Raw genomic sequence first — 20,199 nt, forward strand, 5'->3', positions numbered from 1 at the left:
TTTCCACAATTTCCTCTGTGTTCAACCTAGTATATAAGCACTTAGATTTTGTCACTTCTTTAGGTCTTCATTTTCCCATGGGGGTTCCTATGTACATGTAAAAATCTTTTCTTTTCTCCCGCTAATGCCTTATGTCCACTTAGTTCTCAGAACCAGGTGGAGGCTTTTAGAGGGTATGGGTAAAGTTTTGCCTCCTCTATATTTACAAACTCTAGGTCCTTCAATGATCCTCCCTATACATCTTTAATAAATGATAAATAAATGGCACATTTATAAGAGCTAGGCCAGGTGCAGTGGCTCATGCCTATAATCCCAGCCCTTTGGGAGGCCGAGGCGGGTGGATCACTTGAGGTGAGGAGTTCAAGACCAGCCTGGCCAACATGGTGAAACCCCGTCTCTACTAAAAATACAAAAATTTGCTGGGTGTGATGGCGCATGCCTGTAATCCCAGCTACTCAGGAGGCTGAGGCAGGAGACTCGCCTAAGTCTGGGAGATGGAGGCTGCTGTGAGCCAAGATCATGCCACTGTACTCCAGCCTAGGGGACAGACCGAGACTGTAAAAAAAAAAATTTAAGAGCTAAATTTGGCCAGGCGTAGTGGCTCACGCCTGTAATCCCAGCACTTTGGGAGGCCGAGGCAGGCAGATCACCTGAGGTCAGGAGTTGGAGACCAGACTGGCAAACATGGTGAAACTCCACCTCTACTAATAATACAAAAATCAGCCCGGGTGTGGTGGTGCACGCCTGTAATCCCAGCTACTTGGGAGGCTAAGGCAGGAGAATTGCTTGAACCCATGAGGCAGAGGTTGCAGTGAGCTGAGATTGCACCATTGCACTCCAGCCTGGGTGACAAGAGTGAAACTCCGTCTCAAAAAAAACAAAAACAAAAATAAACAGAGCTAAATTTAAATTTACCAGGGCAGTAAAATGTTCAAACACCATTATAATTTAGTGTGAATAAGTTCATATAGCTTTGCTATCATATTAAAAACATAAAATTAAGACATGGGGAAAAATATATTCCTTGAATTTAAATCAGCAAAAAGTTGTCTTCTTCACTGACTCTACAAAGAAACTTACCATATTTTGTGAAAAATCACTCTCTATTGCAAATAACAATAATCTTAGTATTAAGACTGAGTCATCTAGAGATTTAGTTAACATAAATGAAGTACTATTAATAAAAGAGACAAACAATGTATTACAGTTATTAGTGACACATATAATCAGGAAAGAAACCATCGAAACCACCAAAAATTACCCAGATGTTTGCCTCTCCTCTATATTTTGAAAACTAACTTGAAGAGTTCCAATGCCAATAAAGGAAAAACAAACAGCACTAGTTCCAAGAACAATGTTTTCCCTCCGAAACTGCTGACCTGTGTGTGTACATCAGCATGCCATCTTTCCAGATTTAGAATGTTGGTGCAAATACCAATTTAAATGTTCTGTGAAAATAGCTCATTTGTTAAAGGTAAAAATTTGTAGTAGAAAGAAAAATTAAGGGGATATGTGCTTAAGACAAAATGTCTCAGAACTCCTACCTGTTATAATTATATTGTACTTTAAGTTTCTCCCTGGTTATTTGCCCTAACACTATAACCTAAAACTTAATTCCTTGAAACTCAGATAAAAACATAAAAATAAATTATCCTTTGGCATCTAAAATGTTCCCTGTGAAACATACATTAGAGATTACCACAAATTCCTAAACACACAAATAAAAATAAGCAATTGAATATGTGGCATATTTCAAAGCCACCACACTAAGTGACTGGACATTTAAAAACCACGTTAATGCTTTCTGCAGTACTAACATGACTTTCTTAAATATACATTATACATTTAATTCCTAGTAGTAAATATATGTACATATGAAGGGGGTATATGTGCATGTGTGTACTTATCAATTTATTACCCTGGAATCTTGGCAATAAAAATTTTTCTTGGACAATGGAAGTGGGAGACAAACACCTCATAGTAGTGTATAATGAAAGAGAAACTGGTGGCCGGGCACAGTGGCTCACACCTGTAATCCCAGCACTGTGGGAGGCTGAGGCCAGCAGATCACAAGGTCAGGAGTTTGGGACCAGCCTGGCCAATATGGTAAGACCCCATCTCTACTAAAAATACAAAAATTAGCCGAGTGTGTTCGCACACACCTGTAGTCCCAGCTACTTGGGAGGCTGAGGCAGAAGAATCGCTTGAACTCAGCAGGCAGAGGTTGCAGTAAGCCGAGCCGAGATCGTGCCACTGCACTCCAGCCTAGGCGACAGAGCAAGAGTCTGTCTCAAAATAAAAAGAAAGAGACACTGGTTTAAACCCTAGTTTTTTCCAAAGAGCAGCACAACAGCAGCTTCACCAGTTACTCCAATGCCACATAGCAAGTCTCCTAGGCCTACCTTCCCCACGCTTAAAGCAACAGAAAGAACAAAACAGAAATCTTTTATTGCAGTGTAAAATTTTAAAATTCTCTACCTTAAACAAATCAAAACCACCGCCTTATATTACACAGTACAAAGTACAAGCTGATAATATGTCACTTGGTATGCTTTGTTTTGCTTTTTTAAAAGAAAAGTCAATGAAAGAAGCTGGACTCAAACACATATTGTGTGCTCCATTTAGATCAAGTACAAAGACACGTGAAACTACTTCATGATGTTCTAAGTCAGGATAGTGATGATAGGGTAATAAAGAGAAGGGTACAAGGACGGCTTCTGGAGTGCTGGTAATATTCTCTTCCTCAATATGTGTACTGGTTACATGGATGTGTTCACTTTGTGGCAATCTATCAAGTTATACACTCATATCTGCCTTTTCTATGTTTTTGTTATACTGATACAAATTTCCAAAAGGTTATAGAAGGAGGAGTAAGACCCCGGATCCTCTCCCCAATTCCAGCAGAGGACAGTTTATTCCCTGGAATAAAATGAACCAGAGTCCCTGATTCAAAGACATCAGGCATACTACATCACAGCATGACGAACAGGGAAACTGCTTTCTTCGGCCCTTCATTTGACCCAGGGAGGTAATTTGGAAGAGAGAGAATAGTTTGTCAAAGTATAGAGCAATAAGAGAATGAAAACCACTGAGTTAATTTCTTATTTAGTTATACATACAGCTTGAGTATTCTCAATGATTCATCTTCATCTTGAGATTTTAAACAGAAGCTGAAAGATGGCTCATGTCCAGTGACTTGGTTTACTTTTATATTCAAAATATTTCAGTCTCAGTGTAATATACTCATTTTCTGAGATGCTGACTATTGAACATATGGTCTCTAAAAAGATAATTCCAGAAGTCCATCTGGGTAATATCAAAGACTCCTTTATCTCCTTTCATACCACACGGCTCAGTAATACTGTCTTATCAGACGTGTTCTTTGCAATTATTTTTCTGATCAACAATAGGTTTGGGAAATTAGAGAAAATAAATGTCATTAGAACAAAGTATTAACTAAATTTGTACATTTAATGTTAATGTTTACATACACAATTTTAAGACACAACTTTTTTTTTTTTTTTTTTTTTGAGACAGAGTCTCGCTCTGTCACTCAGGCTGGAGTGCAGTGGCGCCATTTTGGCTCACTGCAACCTCTGCCTCCCAGGTTCAAGCAATTCTCCTGCCTTAGCCTCCTGAGGAGCTGGGATTACAGCTGTGTGCCATGATGCCTAGCTATTTTTTTGTATTTTTAGTAGAGATAGGTTTCACCATGTTGGCCAGGCTGGCCAACATGACCTCAAATCATCCACCCACCTTAGCCTCCCAAAGTGCTAGGATTACAGGCAAGATACAACTTTTATCTAAAACAGTCTGAAGTTATCCCTTATTGATTTGGTACACATGCAATGCTATAGCAACTGGCTTATGGAAGTTAAAATGAATAAGACGTGATTGTCAAAAGATGACAGTATAATCTGTAGTATTGTTTAATTCTTTGTAATTACTTAAGTGTCAAAATCTCTCTCATAAATTGAAAAGAAAAAAGTTATCAAGCATAATAGAAAACACTGTTCTGAAAACAGGGAAGTTAAATAAAAATCCACATATGGCCAGGTGCGGTGGCTCACGCCTGTAATCCCAGCACTTTGGGAGGCCAAGGCGGGAGGATCACAAGGTCAGGAGATCGAGACCATCCTGGCTAACACGGTGAAACCCCGTCTCTACTAAAAATAGAAAAATTAGCCGGGCGTGGTGGTGGGCACCTGTAATCCCAGCTACTCACGAGGCTGAGGCAGGAGAATGGCGTGAACCTGGGAGGTGGAGCTTGCAGTGAGCCGAGATGGCGCCACTGCACTCCAGCCTGGGCAACAGAGCCAGACTCCATCTAAAAAAAAAAAAAAATCCACATACTAAACTTTGAGATTCCTCCTCTCTTTTCCACTCATTACCCTGAATCTTGGCATGCATCGCCCTGGCAGAATACCAAAGGGTTTCTCTAGTAAACTGACACCCCCTGAGGAAAAGGTCCACACACTGTCTTTGCTGTGTAGCAGGCCAGAAGAACAAGCATTTACCCTGGCTCCAGGAAGAAAAAAGTCTCCAAGAAAAAGGTGCTGAGAGGAATATAAGAATTCTGTCAGAAAGCTTACAAATACTAGGGGAAAAAGAAAAGTATACAAGTGATAAAGTAAGGCTGCTATCAAGCCAGCACAAGAAAGGAAATATAATCACTGCAATTAAATCCCTTAGCTGTGAATAAGTGCCAGGCTCATAATAACGTAAACAGTGAATACTGACTTAACCAAAAATTAATACCTATATATTGAGAGGATAGGGGAAAGAGAAGTTAGTATATGTGGTGTGGGGTAGAGGGAGTGTGAGACAATGTAAACGAATGAAATCCTTATCTTCCATAGTAATGAGTCAACATATAATGTCCAATAATGAAAAACCAAAACATAGCAGTATATGCATAATATTTAGAAAGAGAAAGGAAAACAGCAGAAAGAGCCAAAAGATTCAAAAGGGTTTTCTAGGGAGCAGGACTTGGATGTAGGAATGGGCTGAAGCTTCAAGCACCTACTTCTTATCGTAAACTTCACTGCTTATTAAGATCTTTAAAAATCTATATAGGGTGTTACTTTGATGAAGGAAAAAGGCTTAAATTTTTAAAAATACAAAATAAAACAAAACCAAGAAATGTAAAAAACAGCGGGCAACAAAAATAGGGCTAACCTGCAGAGGGAAAATGACAACAAGACAATCAGCTCTCAAAGGTAGCACAACAGACCAGGTGAGGGTTGAGAAGTGCTTTTACTATAACAGCTGGGGAGAGGGGGTGTGTGCAGTAGAGGGATGGGAGCAGAGGAGAAAAGAGGATGAGCTCAAAAGATATCACACAGAATCAACAGACATGGGGGATCATGTCGGTGACTCTCTAAGAACTAAAAGGCAAGACAGAACCTGAATCCTCCTGAAGTGGGTCATGCCCAAAATATCCCACCTCCTGGATATTTATTCCACAAATACTGGCTCTTTGGGAGCATTTTAATTTTCTTTTTGTTTAGGTTTAAAATGTTTGGATTATTATGAAATACTCAAAAAAAAATGCAGAAAACTGTAACATTCATCAGTATTAACTATACAGTGTTTTCAAATATTAACCTTTTGGGCCAGGTGTGGTGGCTCATGCCTGTAATCCCAGCACTTTGGGAGGCCAAGATGGGTGGATCACCTGAGGTCAGGAGTTTGAGACCAGCCTGGCCAACATGGCAAAACCCCGTCTCTACTAAAACTACAAAAATTAACCAGGCACGGTGGCAGGTGCCTGTAATCCCAGCTACTCAGGAGGCTGAGGCAGGAGAATCGCTTGAACCTGGGGGGCAGAGGTTGCAGTGAGTCAAGATCACACCATTGCACTCCAGCCGGGCAACAGAGTGAGGCTCTGTCTCCAGAAAAAAAAAAACAAAATAAAACAAAAACCTTTTGGCCTCTCATTTTTCTTTTTAAAGAAATAAACATTACAGATATAGTTGAGACCTTGTTCAAACCATTCACTAATCCCATCCCCGTCTCCCTAAAAGGTAACCGTTAAACTGAATTTGGCAGTTAACATCCCCATCTTTAAAAGAGAGCATTAGGTTGGATGAATTTTTTTTTTTTTTTTTTACTTTTAAGTTCAAAGCTACATGAGCAGGTTTGTTACACAGGTAAACATGTCATGAGGGTTTGTTGTACATATATTTCATCACCCAGGTACTACGCCTAGTATCTGTTAGTTATTTTTCCTAATCCTCTCCTTCTTCCTGCCCTCCAACCTCCAAGAGGCCCCACTGTGTGTTGTTCCCCTCTATGTGTCCATGTATTCTCATCACTTGACAACCACTTACAAGTAAGAACATGCAGTATTTGGTTTTCTGTTCCTGCATTAGTTTGCTAAGGATAACAGCCTCCAGCTCCATCCATGTCCCTGAAAAGGACATAATCTCACTTTTTATGGCTGCATAGTATTCCATGGTGTGTAAGCACCACATTTCTTTATCCAGTCTATCATTGATGGGCATTTAGGTTGATAGTCTGGATGAATTCTAATGCCCCATTCTGTTCTAAGACATCAGGATTTGGCAGTATGATAGAAAGTCTTTGATGTTCTATAATAGAAGTGCAAAAGTCTACACTTTGGTGAAATATGCAAAAATATTTCCCAATAATTTCAAGAACACTGATTGATGATAGTTCATGATGGGTAGCTCCAGAAACAAACAAAATGATAATAATGATTATAATCTTTCAGCCAAAAAGAAAAAAAAAAGCACATTAACTTTACTGTTGTAGTGCCAGTACAACTTTTTATTTTATTTTTGAGACAGGTTCTCCCTCTGTTGCCTAGGCTGGAGTGCAGTAGTGTAATCATGGCTCACTGCAGCCTCAAACTACTGGGCTCAGGCAATCCTCGTGCCTCAGCCTCCCCAGTAGCTGAGACTATAAGCATGTGCTACTATACCCAGCTACTTTTTAAATTTTTCTTTTATAGAGATGGGGGTCTCACAACGTTGACAGGCTAGTTTCAAACTCCTGGTCTCAAGTCATCTTCCTGCCTCAGCTTCCCAAAGTGTTGGGATTATAGGACTGAGCCATTGCATCCAGCCAGTCCAAAATTAATAACAATACATAGAGCATATAAAACCTAAGCTTAAGTATTTTGCAAACAAATCAGTCCTGTCATTTGTCTTTAGTGAAAACAGGAGACTGAAGACAGAAAAATTATGTTTCAAGAACTACGGTATACCTGTTATTAGATTCTAGCCTCAGTTGTTTTTGAGGTTTTTTTCCTGCAATTTAGACTAATCCTACTTATTCCCGTGAACCAACCAGTGATCTCTGCTGCTGCTCAGAAGAAACAAAAGGGATGGGTAATGTAAAAATCTTGATCAGTATTCTAATTCTGGGCATGTACTGGAATCAGCTAGGGACCCCATATCAGCTTGGTTACACAACAACTGCCTAGTTAATAGAAAGCTTTCTTATTTAGTTTACTTAGGATAATTTTACTTATTTTGTTTCACTGTTGTAGAATATATTGCTGTTGTGCTCTTTGTGTAGGAATGCGGATAAGCTTACTGAATGTTTTCTTAAATTGAACACTTACTATTCTTCCAGATAGCACCTCTTGTTGGAACTCACATTTATCAATGGCCCTCGCCAGACCTACGCTTTGTGACTGACCTCTCTACCTTGAATACAAGAGGCCCTCATAGTTAGGCAGGAATATCATTGTCTCAATTAAGCCTGAAGAAGTTACAGAAGATGGATCTTCATTCCTCTACAACCCTTAGGATTAAAGATCTCCTTATAAAAGGGAGGGGCAGCCAGGCGCAGTAGCTCACGTCTGTAATCCCAGTACTTTGAGAGGCCAAGGTGGGTGGATTATCTGAGGTCTGGAGTTCGAGACTAGCCTGGCCAACATGGTGAAACCCCACCTCTACTAAAAATACAAAAATTAGCTGGGAGTGGTGGTGGGCGCCTGTAGTCCCAGCTACTCAGGAGGCTGAGGCAGGAGAATTGCTTGAACCCGGGAGGTGGAGGTTGCAGTGAGCCGAGACTGCACCACTGCACTCCAGTCTGGGCAACAGGAGTGAGACTCTATCTCAAAAAAATAAATAAACAAATAAATTTTTAAAAATAAAAAAAATAAAAGGGAAGGGGGAAATATGTCAGAGGCATTCGAACCTGAGTGACTCCATCTTGAATAGGGGCTGGGTAAAATAAGGTTTACCCCTTCTGGGCTGCATTCCCAGGAGGTTAGGCATTCTTACTCACAGGATGAAATAGGAGGTCAGCACAAGATACAGGTCACAAAGATCTTGCTGATAAAACCGGATGCGTAAAGAAGCTGGCCAAAAGCCACCAAAACCAAAATGGTGATGAAAGTGACCTCTGGCTGTCCTCACTGCTCATTGTATGCTGATTATAATGCATTAGCATGCTAAGAGACACTCCCACCAGCACCATAACAGTTTACAAATCCCATGGCAATATCAGAAAGCTGCTCTATATGGTCTAAAAAGGGGAGGGACCCTTAGTTCTGGGACTTGGCTACCCCTTTCCCAGAAAACTCATAAATAATCCACCCCTTGGTTTAGCATATAATCAAGAAATAACCATAGGCCGGGCACGGTGGCTCATGCCTGTAATCCCAGCACTTTGGGAGGCCGAGATGGGCGGATCACTTGAATCCAAGAGTTCAAGACCAGCCTGGCAACATGGTGAAACCCCATCTCTACTAAAAATATAAATTCTAGCTGTGCATGGTGGTGGTGCATGCCTGTAATCCCAGCTATTTGGAAGGCTGAGGCAGGAGGATCACTTGAGCCCAGGAGGCGAAGGTTGCAGTGAGCTACCACTGTACTCCAGCCTGGGTGACAGCAAAACAATGTTTCAAAAAAAAAAAAGAATACCACAGTGGTAACTTTCATAGTACACATCAGCTACAGGGGAGAATCAGGAATTGCTGGAGCAAAATATCCTTATTAGAATCTCAACTGCCTAGGTAATTAATTCACTGCAGCACCAAAGTGTCCCAGTTGTCATTATATTCTTCTCTATTCTTTTCTTCCGGACAATCATAGTAAAAATATTCTTTAAAAAAATTGTAATGCCAGTTTTACTTAAGAATGTCCTTGATGACATACGAAAGTTATTTCTTATCACATCTCAACCCCTGAGTATATGTCTTTTTAATTTTCTGGGTGATAGGAAGTACATAAAAAACACTTCTGGTGCACGCTGAAGTATGATAGTTATCTCAAGGAAAACACTTATCTGATGACGTGAGTTGTGGGCCAAACCAGTCGCTATTTACAGAGAACCCCATTTTTACTTGAAAGAACAACTGACAAACTATTATTATTCATACTTGGGTATTTGGCAGACATTTTCTCAAAAATGAAGTGAGAAGGCTGCTTTCCAGAAAACAACTGATGGCATGTGCTGCCAATAATGGCCTTCAAATTTCTAATGAAAAATTAAAATTTTGGAAAACTCGTTTCCACAGTAAGCTTAACAACACCCCAATACTTAAAAGACTTTACTGATAAGATCAGTGGTGATGCTGGCTGGGCGCAGTGGTTCACACCTGTAATCCCAGCACTTTGGGAGGCCAAGGTGAGCGCATCAATTGAGGTCAGGAGTTCAAGACCAGCCTGGCCAACATGCTGACACCCCATCTCTACTAAAAATACAAAAAATTAGCCAGGTGTTGGCGGAGCGCCTGTAATCCCAGCTACTTCAGAGGCTGAGGCGGGAGAATCGCTAGAACCCAGGAGGCGGTGGTTGCAGTGAGCCGAGATTGTGCCACCATACTCCAGCCTGGGCAACAGAGTGAGACTCCGTCTCAAAAAAAAAAAAAAAAAAAAAAAAAAAAAAAAAGGATCAGTGGTGATATCAACAAATGTGAATTCTTAAAATTCCATAATAAAATATATTAACATTTGGAGTATCTGTGTTACACAACGAAGTAGTACTCTCCAAATGACCGACACTTAATGCAATAAAGTGATGCATGGGTAAAGAGTCAAATCAAACTGCAAGTCAGATCAATGGATCTTACCGTTAAAGAATTCAAAAAGCTCACGAATAGGGTTTTAGATTCCATTTTAGAACTAACATTTAAGAAATGACCACTTGTCAAGTTTTGGTATAGTATCAAGGAAGGATATTCACAATTACCTGAAAAGACAATTAAAATACTCTTCCATTTTCCAAATACATCCACAAACTTTATAAGCAAGTATTGGATTATTTTTTCTGGATGTTAAAAACCATAAACAGAATCACAGTGGTTATCATATTTTAATTCCTGATCATATTAGTCATGTAAAAACAAATGAACTAGCAATTATTTATTTAAAAGTTATATATTCTTTGCAGTTACATAGTCTTACATATTTGCAACAAATATATAAGTATCAAAGGTTTAATTTACCACAGAATGAAGACTGATCACTGCTCCAAAGAGGAAAGGAAATGAATGTGGTAAATTCTTAAATCCATTTGGAGACATGCAAGTCAAGTCCCTCTTTTCTACTTTAAATGAGCAGATTCTAGGCCGGGCGTGGTGGCTCACGCCTGTAATCACAGCACTTTGGGAGGCCAAGAAGGGCAGATCACTTGAGGTCAGGAGTTCAAGACCAGCCTGGCCAACATGGTGAAACCCCGCCTCTACTAAAAATACAAAAATTAAGAGAGCGTGGGCGCCTGTAATCCCAGCTACTCGGGAGGCTGACGCAAGTGAATCACTTGGGCCCAGGAAGAGGAGGTTGCAGTGAGCCGAGATCACGCCACTGCACTCCAGCCTGAGACAGAACAAGACTCTGTCTCAAAAAAATAAAAAATAAAAGAGCGGGTTCTATTTATTTAACATGTGACTCCTGAAACCCACACACTAATCACCCAGATGACATGATGTAAATTGATTTAAACGCTGGTTCTTAAATTTCTAAGGAAATATCTTTTTATGGGAAAAAAAATGACCTTTCATAAATTTCAAAAGAAACAATTTAATCTGAACAAACACCTGAAGTTCAGAAGTAACACACCAAATGTTATTAATTTTTTGCAGATGCATTTTAAGATAGGAATAAAAGTTGTTTAAGGAGAATTGTTCTTACACAACTCTATCCGGTTAATAAATATCATAAATCATTAGTTTCAAAAGCAGGAACCTTAAAAAAAATTTCAGATTGAGAATTGGTAATGTCCTCACTAATAAACAAAGTCCTATTACCCTGTTTTCTGAAAGAGAAAGTTTACACACTAGCTTTTATCGTGAGAATATTCAAGAGATAACAAGCAGAAGTTCATTCTGCCCCCACCCCTTCCTAATGATCCACCCATTTCTGCAGGCTTACCTTTGCAGTTCATTAAGCCCCCTGGCAGCTGGAAGGCTAGGGTTTTGCCTTAGGAAGTTTTGTTTTAAATTAAGATGAGTGAGGTCTTGGCTGTAGAAGAGGTTGGCAGGCAGATGTTCCAGGCTACAACACGAGAGGTCCACTGAGCTAATGCGCTGGGATGCAACCTAAAGGGGGATAAAATTTAATTTTAATACCATCCACTTATCCTATAACTACTTTCTATTGATAGAAATAAGATAATCCCAATTTGGAATAGATATTCTATGAAAGTAGCACTGTTAGTCCAAATATAAACCAACAGAGTATTCAGTCATGTGCCGCATACCAACCTTTCAGTCAATAACATATCACACACAGCAGTCCCACAAGATTATAAAGAAGATGAAAAAGTCCTATCCCCTAGTGATATGGCAGCCATCATAATGTCATAGCACAACACACTGCCTTCTATGTTTAGATACACAAATATTTACCATTTTGTTACAACTGCCCACAGTATTCGGTACAGTAACATGCTACACAGGTTTCTAACCTAGGAGCAATAGCCTAGGTGTGTAGTTGGCTACACCATCTAGGTTTGTGTAAGTACACGCTGATGTTTGCACCATGAAGAAACTGCCTTACACCACATTTCTCAAGACATATCCCTGTCATTAAGTGATGCAGGTTTGTACTTAGTATTTGAGCCAAGTACTTTATAAAAGCAGGAAAATGTCCCTGCCTGGAGGGTATGTACAGTAACCTAAGAGGAGACAGGCTGGAAAGAACACAGATTACTCCATCAGGTTTAGTGATATCAGTAATCTCCTCCAATGTAGGAGTTTTATTCCTGAAAACATAAGGAATAATTCTCTCTGACGGAAAGAGAATTCAGAGCTATGAGTAAATACACGGTCAAGAGACAAATACTAAGATCTAAACTGAACATATGAAAGCCATTGTATATACTGATTTAAAATAGCACAAATAAAGAAAAAGAGTATCATTGACCTTGTACACATCTTCGATTAATGGTATAGTAGAATCAGATTCCATTGCCTGTCTGCTACAAACTTTTCAGGCTGCCTCTCCCACAGTTTCAGTGAAATGCTTATAAATTCATTGTACTTTGCTTCATGTAAGTATTTTATGTAAAACTTATTTTATGTCTAAATATTTATCCAGATGTTCAATGCCTTCCTGGTTAAACAACTCCTCCCACGGCCAGGATTTTCAGGGCTAAAGACCAACTTTTATGTGGGAAGCAGAAAACGCACTGACCACCCTGTATTTCTCAAATGCTCTTCCCAATATTGTAGGTAACACAGTGCCAATTTATGTTAAAGCACATGGCTTCAGCCCCACCTCCACACATCTTGGTTTTCTCTCCTCACAGAGGCAATGGGAATAGAATTCTAAAACTTTGGTTAATTCTCCCTATTTATCTTTACCAAAGCTTTAGGGCAGAAACTTCACTGCTTATCTGTGATCAATCTGATGTCTTTTTCTTCTACCAAACCCCAGGTTTCTGTTCCTAATTACACAAGGCAGTAGAACGTAGTCCTTAGGTGTATGGTTCTGAGTTCAGTGTCCAGATTCACAGCCCAGCACCACCACTCAGGAACTGAGATAACTTGAATAGATCACTGATCTAAGATCCAGTTTTCACATCTGTATAACATGTATAAAGATGGTACCTACTTCTACATGCCTGGCACAGAAAAAGCACTCAATAAATGTTAACTGCTATTACTATTACTAGTACTACTACTAACACTACCATTCCCAAATCAAATCATTCACATTTTATTTTTTATTAAAAAAAATTTTTTTAAATAATAAAGTAGGGGCAGGGTCTTGCCATGTTGCCCAGGATGGTCTCAAACTACTGGGCTAGGTTGATCCTCTCACATCAGCCTCCCAAAGTGTTGGGTTACAGGCATGAGCCACCACACCCAGCTTCATTCACACTTTATATCCACTAAAATCCATACTCTCCTGAAGCTAAAACTATCCAGAAGTAAATCTGCATAAGATATGTTCTGCTAGGTCGGGCACGGTGGCTCACATCTGTAATCCCAGCACTTTGGGAGGCCGAGGCAGGTGGATCATTTGAGGTCAGAAGTTCGAGACCAGCCTGGCCAACATGGTGAAACCCCGTCTCTACTAAAAATACAAAAATTAGCTGGGCGTAGTGGTGGGTGCCTGTAATCCCAGCTACTTGGGAGGCTGAGGCAGCAGAATCGCTTGAACCTAGGACGCAGAGGTTGCAGTGAGCTGAGATCGTGCCATTGCACTCCAGCCTGGGCGACAGAGAGAGACTCTGTCTCAAAAAAAAAAAAAAAAAAATCTGCTGAAGGAATATTTGAAGTTGAGAGAAATTACTGTGCACACATGAAAACTAAAGGTATACTGGGTGAGAAAGGCTGGGCAGGACTTACCTCTAAAGACTTTACCGAGAAAGTCTGAGTTTGCATTTTACCAATTTTACTTTTCTGTGAATTTTCACCATTAAATAAGAAAAAGAAACTTCCAAACAGGGCCAAACCACTCATATAAAGAAAGATGTAAAAAGAGACAAAATGTTAATGGGCCTGAAAGTAGGTGCAAAAGCACCATGCCACACAGGATTCCTATGGCATTCATAGGAAGTGGATGGGAACCTGTTTATAGAAAGCAAGGTTGAAAGCTCTGCTAGTTAGTGGAATCATTCATTCAAAAATATGTGTTGAGCATCTACTTAATGGTGTGTGGCAGGCCTTTTATTTCCTGAGATACAACAGGAAAACAAGACAGACACAGTCTCTGCCCTGAATGAGTACACATCAAGAGGGCAAGGTAATTAAGATACTACATGATAACTGTTAACAAGAATAGGAAGTGCAAGGACACAGAACAGAATCCCAGGGGTGAGAAAAGGATTCCCAGAGGATGTAATGTCCAAGCCCAAACTTGAAGCCTCAGTAAAAATCTGTGTTTTTTCTCTGCCCCAAATCCTTTCCTCCTTCAAACTCATGATCCTAAGGGGAACTGCAAACAAATCCAGATGCTCTGGATTCGTGGGGAGGCATGCATTCCAGGTCTGAGCAATCTGAGTGTCCTATCTGCTGAAGGCACAGACTGATCCAACAGGTGCTAGCATGGGACCCAAGCTAGGTTAATCAGAGGACTTCTCTGGTATTTACACATTCTGAAACCAGGAGAGAAAGAGAATCAGCTACTTAGAGCTGCAGTTAAAATGAAGGAACCAGATCTATGTGTATCAATTTGACTTGATACAAATGCAAACTGTACCATGACACATTCCATTTATGAAAACAATTTTTAATACAACACACACACCTCCATATATTATATGGATGAATAGTTATATGTGCAATATATACCATGAGATCATAAATTTCTATTGCTTTAAGCCACCGAGGGTTTGTTAACATGTTACAGCAGCCACAGGAAACTAATGAAACCCTTCTTTATTTTTTCCATTGTACTTTTCATTCATTCAATATGTTTACTGAATATCTACTAGAGGTGCCAATTACTGTTCTAGGTAAGCCCTTAATATACTTCAGAAAACAAAATGAAGATCCCTCCCCATTAAGCTTTCTTTACAAATAAATAAATTATATGTTAAAAAAATTGGTAAGCACTACAGGAAAAAAAAAAAAAACAGCTTGAGAAAGGGGGTCAAGACTGCTGGGAAGGTGGTAGATTGTAATTTAAATAGGTTAGTGAGGGTGGTCCCCACTGAAAAGACGACATTTAGAAAGGAAAAACAGGAGAAGTTGGCTGATAGGATTTATCTGGGAGAAGATGCTGCCAGGAAGAGGAAGTACCCAGAATTAGGGCCCTTAGAGAAGCATGCCTTAGCTAGGCATGGTGGCTCATGCCTGTAATCCCAGCACTTTGGGAGACTGGGGTGGGAGGACTGTTTGAGCCCAGAAGTTCGAGACCAGCCTGGGCAACACAGTGAGACCACCATCTCTACTAAGAAAAAAATTTTAAATTAACTGGGCGTGGTGGTGCGTGCCTATAGTCCCAGCTACTTGGGAGGCTGAGGTGGAAGGGTCACTTGAGCCCAGAAGGTTGAGGTTGCAGTTAGCTTTGATCACACTACTGCACTCCAGCCTGGGCAGTAAAGCCAGATCCTGTCTCAAATTTGTAAAAGAAGTATACCTGGCATGTCCGAGGGACCTGAGAACACTGATAATAAGGAGACAGTGACTGGTAACGAGGTCAGCAGGTAAAGGGGCAGGGGATATGGGGTAAGCAGCAGATCCTATGGGACCTTCAGGCCTTGTAAGGACTCTGGCTTTTAAGGTGAGTGAAATGGGATGTGTGGAAAGGTTCTGAGAAGTGTGAGGTGATCACCAACATATGGTCGACGCTCCATATCCACTGGGGATTAGTTCCTGGACCCCAGCAGGTACCAAAATCCACGGATGCTCAAGTCCCTGACATAAAATGCCATAGTACACTCAGCCCTCCGTGTCGGCAGGTTTTGATCCACGGTTAGTTGAATCCGAAAATGGGAAACTTGCAGGTAAGGAGGGCCTACTGTACCATGGAATTTTCTTATTTTTTCTCTATCTTTGTCTCTAGATTGTAAGCTCCATAAAGGAAAGGATTTTTCTATTTTGTTCACTGATATAACCCCACGTTGAGTACTTGGGAGGACCCTCAAAACGTCTTGCTGGAAGAATGGCCAGAGGACGACCTTACACCTCCTCCTTTCTCACCAGGCAGCCTCTGCATCTGGTGCATCCTTTCATGTGGCAACCACTTTGAAGAAGACAAATTCCATTTCAAATGAAGCATCCCACTAAATACTCCCTTTGGACAACTAAGAGAAAATGATTTAACATCAAGTTGTATCGGCTTCCTTTCCTCCTTCTAGACCGTAAGCTGTTTCTGCTGGAAACAAGGAGGAGGAAACCACATTAACGAGGCTACAAGCAAGGGCAGTCCTGTGTGAGCTATGCAGAACTAGGAACGTCCATCGTGAGAACATAAATTCAACATGTTAACATGGCCACGAGGCAGTGAGCTGCAAAGGTGACCACAAAAAGCTACTACTAGCTACACCACTGCCCAGTCCCATGAGCTGCAACAGAATGGGAGATTTAAGTGCTTCTACTCAGAGCAACCTGGGCACATCAGGGCTCTACCACAAAGAGAGGAAAGCACTCTACTTAGAAGGTATGGCTTGATTCCCGAATGAGAAAACTACCAGCTGGGCTATCCAAAGAAACTGTGACCCACCTACACAGCAGCTATTAAAACTGAGATCCTGCCTGAAATAAGAAAGACCTACATACATAAAAAAAAATTAATCAAAAAACCACATGTGCACACCTCAGAGCAAGTAGCCTTTATTATTCTAGCATTTTCCTTTTCCAAGTAACAATAATAATAGTTAACATTTAAGTAGTGCCTTGTGATAGGCACTCTTCCAAGAGCTTAAGATACACTATTTAGCTTAATCTTCACAACAACCCTGTGCAGTAAGAACTTACCCGTTTCAAAGATAAAGGTTAAACTGAGTCACAGAGTGTGCGCCCAAGGCCACTTAGTTTAAAAAGTAGCAGGATCAGGCTGGGTGCAGGGGCTCACGCCTGTAATCCCAACACTATGGGAGGCTGAGGTGGGTGGATCATTTGAGGTCAGGCGTTTGAGACCAGCCTGGCCAACATGGTGAAACCCCTTCTCTACTAAAAATACAAAAATTAACCAGGCATGGTGGTGGGTGCCTGTAATTACAGCTACTCGGGAGGCTGAGGCAGGAGAATCACTTGAACTTGGGAGGCGGAGGTTGCAGTGAACCAAGATTGAGCCATTACACTCCAGCCTGGGTGACAAGAGCGAAACTGCATCTCAAAAAAAAAAAAAAAAAGTAGCAGGATCAGAATTTGAACAAGAGCCTGTACTATTAACTCTATGCCATCAGGTCAAGACCTGGATCTCACCAGAAGGGAGGCTCCTCTAATCCCCATCATAAAATAATATAACTAGAGCAAAGAAAATTAGATGTACTCCTCAGGATATGTTTAAGCCTTAGAAATGAAGACAAGGTGGTCAGAGACAGTGAGTCCTCCTCGGGAGAAGCAGTAGAGACCATCTGCTGACCAAATACAGATTTCGGAGGAGGGGTGAATCCCCATGGGGCATTATTCCTTGACATCATAGGCTCTGCCCCACTCCAATCCCACACAACTTATCCAACTGGGCAACGGTGACGCCATCCAGTGAGCACCTAATCAAAATTTTAAAGGTTACAGAAAAAGTATAAGAGGTTATAGAAATTTGGGAAGTGAAACAGGCATATATAGAAAGTGCCTCAAATCTTTGTTACAGAAAGCTTCTAAAGGATCTCAGAATATAAATTCCTTTTGGCAAAAGCTACTGTACTTATAACCACAGACAAGATAGTTGAAGGCACAAAGGTGAGGTCCACACAACTTGACATACAGGAGAAAGGGCACCAGCTCAACAGTATGTGGGGTAGGTAGGAACAGTTCTACTCACTAGCAATGTGACTTTCAATAAGTCACTTTGCTTACCTGTCTGTCCTTCAAGTTTCCTTATCTCTAAAATAGACTAAGTCCTGTCTTATAGACTAACAGACCTGACCTGATCACCTTAACAAGTTGCTGCAGTAGTACCATTTTATTCATTTTAAAAAATCAGGAGAGGCTGTGTAGACCAAGTATCCCCACAGCAATGTCTACCACTGCAAGCAATAAAAGTCTATAAAACAAAAAAGACTACGATGTAAGCCAATGCTCTCGTCGTTGAGCAGTTATACGGATAAACTGCAATCAGCCAGACCATCAATGAACTACAAATGAAGAGATTCAACTTGTGATCAGTTGAAGGTAAATGCAGCATAGAAAGTCAGTTTTAGTCTGTATTAACAGTAACAGGCTGGGGGCAGAGGCTCACGTCTATAATCCCAGCACTTTGTGGGGCCGAGGGGGACAGATCACCTGAGGTCAGGAGTTTGAGACCAGCCTGGCCAACATGGAGAAACTCCGTATCTACTGAAAATATAAAAATTAGCCAGGTGGGGTGGTGGGCACCTATAATCCCAGCTACTCAGGAGGCTGAGGTAGGAAAATCGCTTGAACCCGAGAGGCAGAGGTTGCAGGGAGCCAAGATCGCACCACTGCACTCCAGCCTGGGCAACAAGAGCGAGACTCCATCTCAAAAACAAAACAAAACAAGAACAACAAGAACAACAACAACAACAATGAAAAAAAGAAAAAAAAATTAAGGCTAATTGAGTTAGTAAGTTAAATGGGACTTTTCTATCACGATGGACACACCCTGAGAGATACATCAAAATGAACATAATTTCCAACTACCTGCTCAGGTGGTCTCTTTTTTCCCAAATGACTTGTAAATATACACGAGGGAAGGAGGGTTCATTTGGTCCTCAAATATTTCCTCTAAAGAACACTGCACTATAAAAAATGCTAATGTGAACAACAAAATTTTCAGATGACTCAATGGGTGGCCACACATTTCTAACATATTACTCAGCTTGACACTTTCCTAAGTCATTTCTTTGCCTATTATTAGGACCCTTATGACAAAAATGTCCCTCCTCTGAGTGTAGCTGGGTTGCATTTGTAAACCATTCTATCTGTCCTATCCTTACCCTATCCCTGCCATGCTTTCAAAATTCTCATCTTCCCCTGCAAGAGGACTGTACTCTGCATCATTCCCATTACTCTTTTTGGTTCAGATGGTGGATAATCGTCTTTCACAGGCAAGGGAAAGTTCACAGTAACATTAATGTGATGATTTTGGCCCCTCTATACTTTAGTAAAGTTGTATTTATCCGTATTATGTGCATGGCATGCTCAAAATTAACCAGAATGACTCTAAAAGGCTCGGTCAAAGCAGCTGAAACAGCACAAATAATTCTGCTTGTGTGAAGTGAAAGACTGCTGTCAACCTGCCAGGCACGGTGGCTCACGTCTGTAATCCCAGCACTTTGGAAGGCCGAGGCAGGTGGATCACGAGGTCAGGAGATCGAGACCATCCTGGCTAACACAGTGAAACCCCATCTCTACTAAAAATACAAAAAAATTAGCCGGGCGTGGTGGCGGGTGCCTGTAGTCCCAGCTACTCGGGAGGCTGAGGCAGGAGAATGGCATGAACCCAGGAGGCAGACCTTGCAGTGAGCCGAGATAGGGCCACTGCACTCCAGCCTGGGCGACAGAGTGAGACTCCATCTTAAATAAATAAATAAATAAATAAATAAATAAATAAATAAATAAATAAAAATTAATTACATCATATATCTTCATAATGTTCCAATAAAAGCATATCAAAGCTACCAGTTTTATACTTATGAAATTCTACCTGGAATTTCAGAATCTCACCATTTCTTTTTCTTAAATGGTTAAATGAGATGGAAAAAGATATATAAGAAATAAAATATGGGCCAGGCACAGTGGCTCATGCCTGTAATCTCTACACTTTGGGAGGCTGAGGCAGGAGGACCACTTGAGTCCAGCAGATTGAGACCAGCCCAGACAACATAGCAAGACCCCATCTCTACAAAATTAAATTAAAAAATTGGCCAGGTGTCGTGGCACATGCCTATAGTCCCAGCTACATGGGAGGCTGAGGTGGGAGGAATCGTTGAGCCCAGAAGCTTGAGGCTGCAGTGAACTATGATTGTGCCACTGCCCTCCAGCATGGGTGACAGAGGGAGATCTTGTCTCAAAAAAAAAAGAAAAGACAAAAGATTATGCAAATTATACAACATTTAAAATGATTCGAGGTAATGACATAGCAAATCAATGAACACAACAGGAAAATCCAGACAGGCTATCATTAATAGGTTAAAAATGAG

General features: G+C 40.8%; 1 protein-coding gene across 1 annotated transcript in view; it reads right to left on the minus strand.

Annotated features, from left to right (window-relative positions):
* PHLPP1 (PH domain and leucine rich repeat protein phosphatase 1) overlaps positions 1-20,199 on the minus strand; it is a 261,580-nt gene that overhangs the window by 103,005 nt on the left and 138,376 nt on the right. Inside the window, 1 exon segment of the mRNA XM_032152107.2 lies at positions 11,352-11,518. Within this exon segment, the coding sequence (XP_032007998.1) occupies positions 11,352-11,518 (167 nt within the window).

This window comes from Hylobates moloch, unplaced genomic scaffold (assembly GCF_009828535.3).
Source record: "Hylobates moloch isolate HMO894 unplaced genomic scaffold, HMol_V3 SCAFFOLD_5, whole genome shotgun sequence".
In the NCBI taxonomy this organism is placed as follows: Eukaryota; Metazoa; Chordata; class Mammalia; order Primates; family Hylobatidae; genus Hylobates; species Hylobates moloch.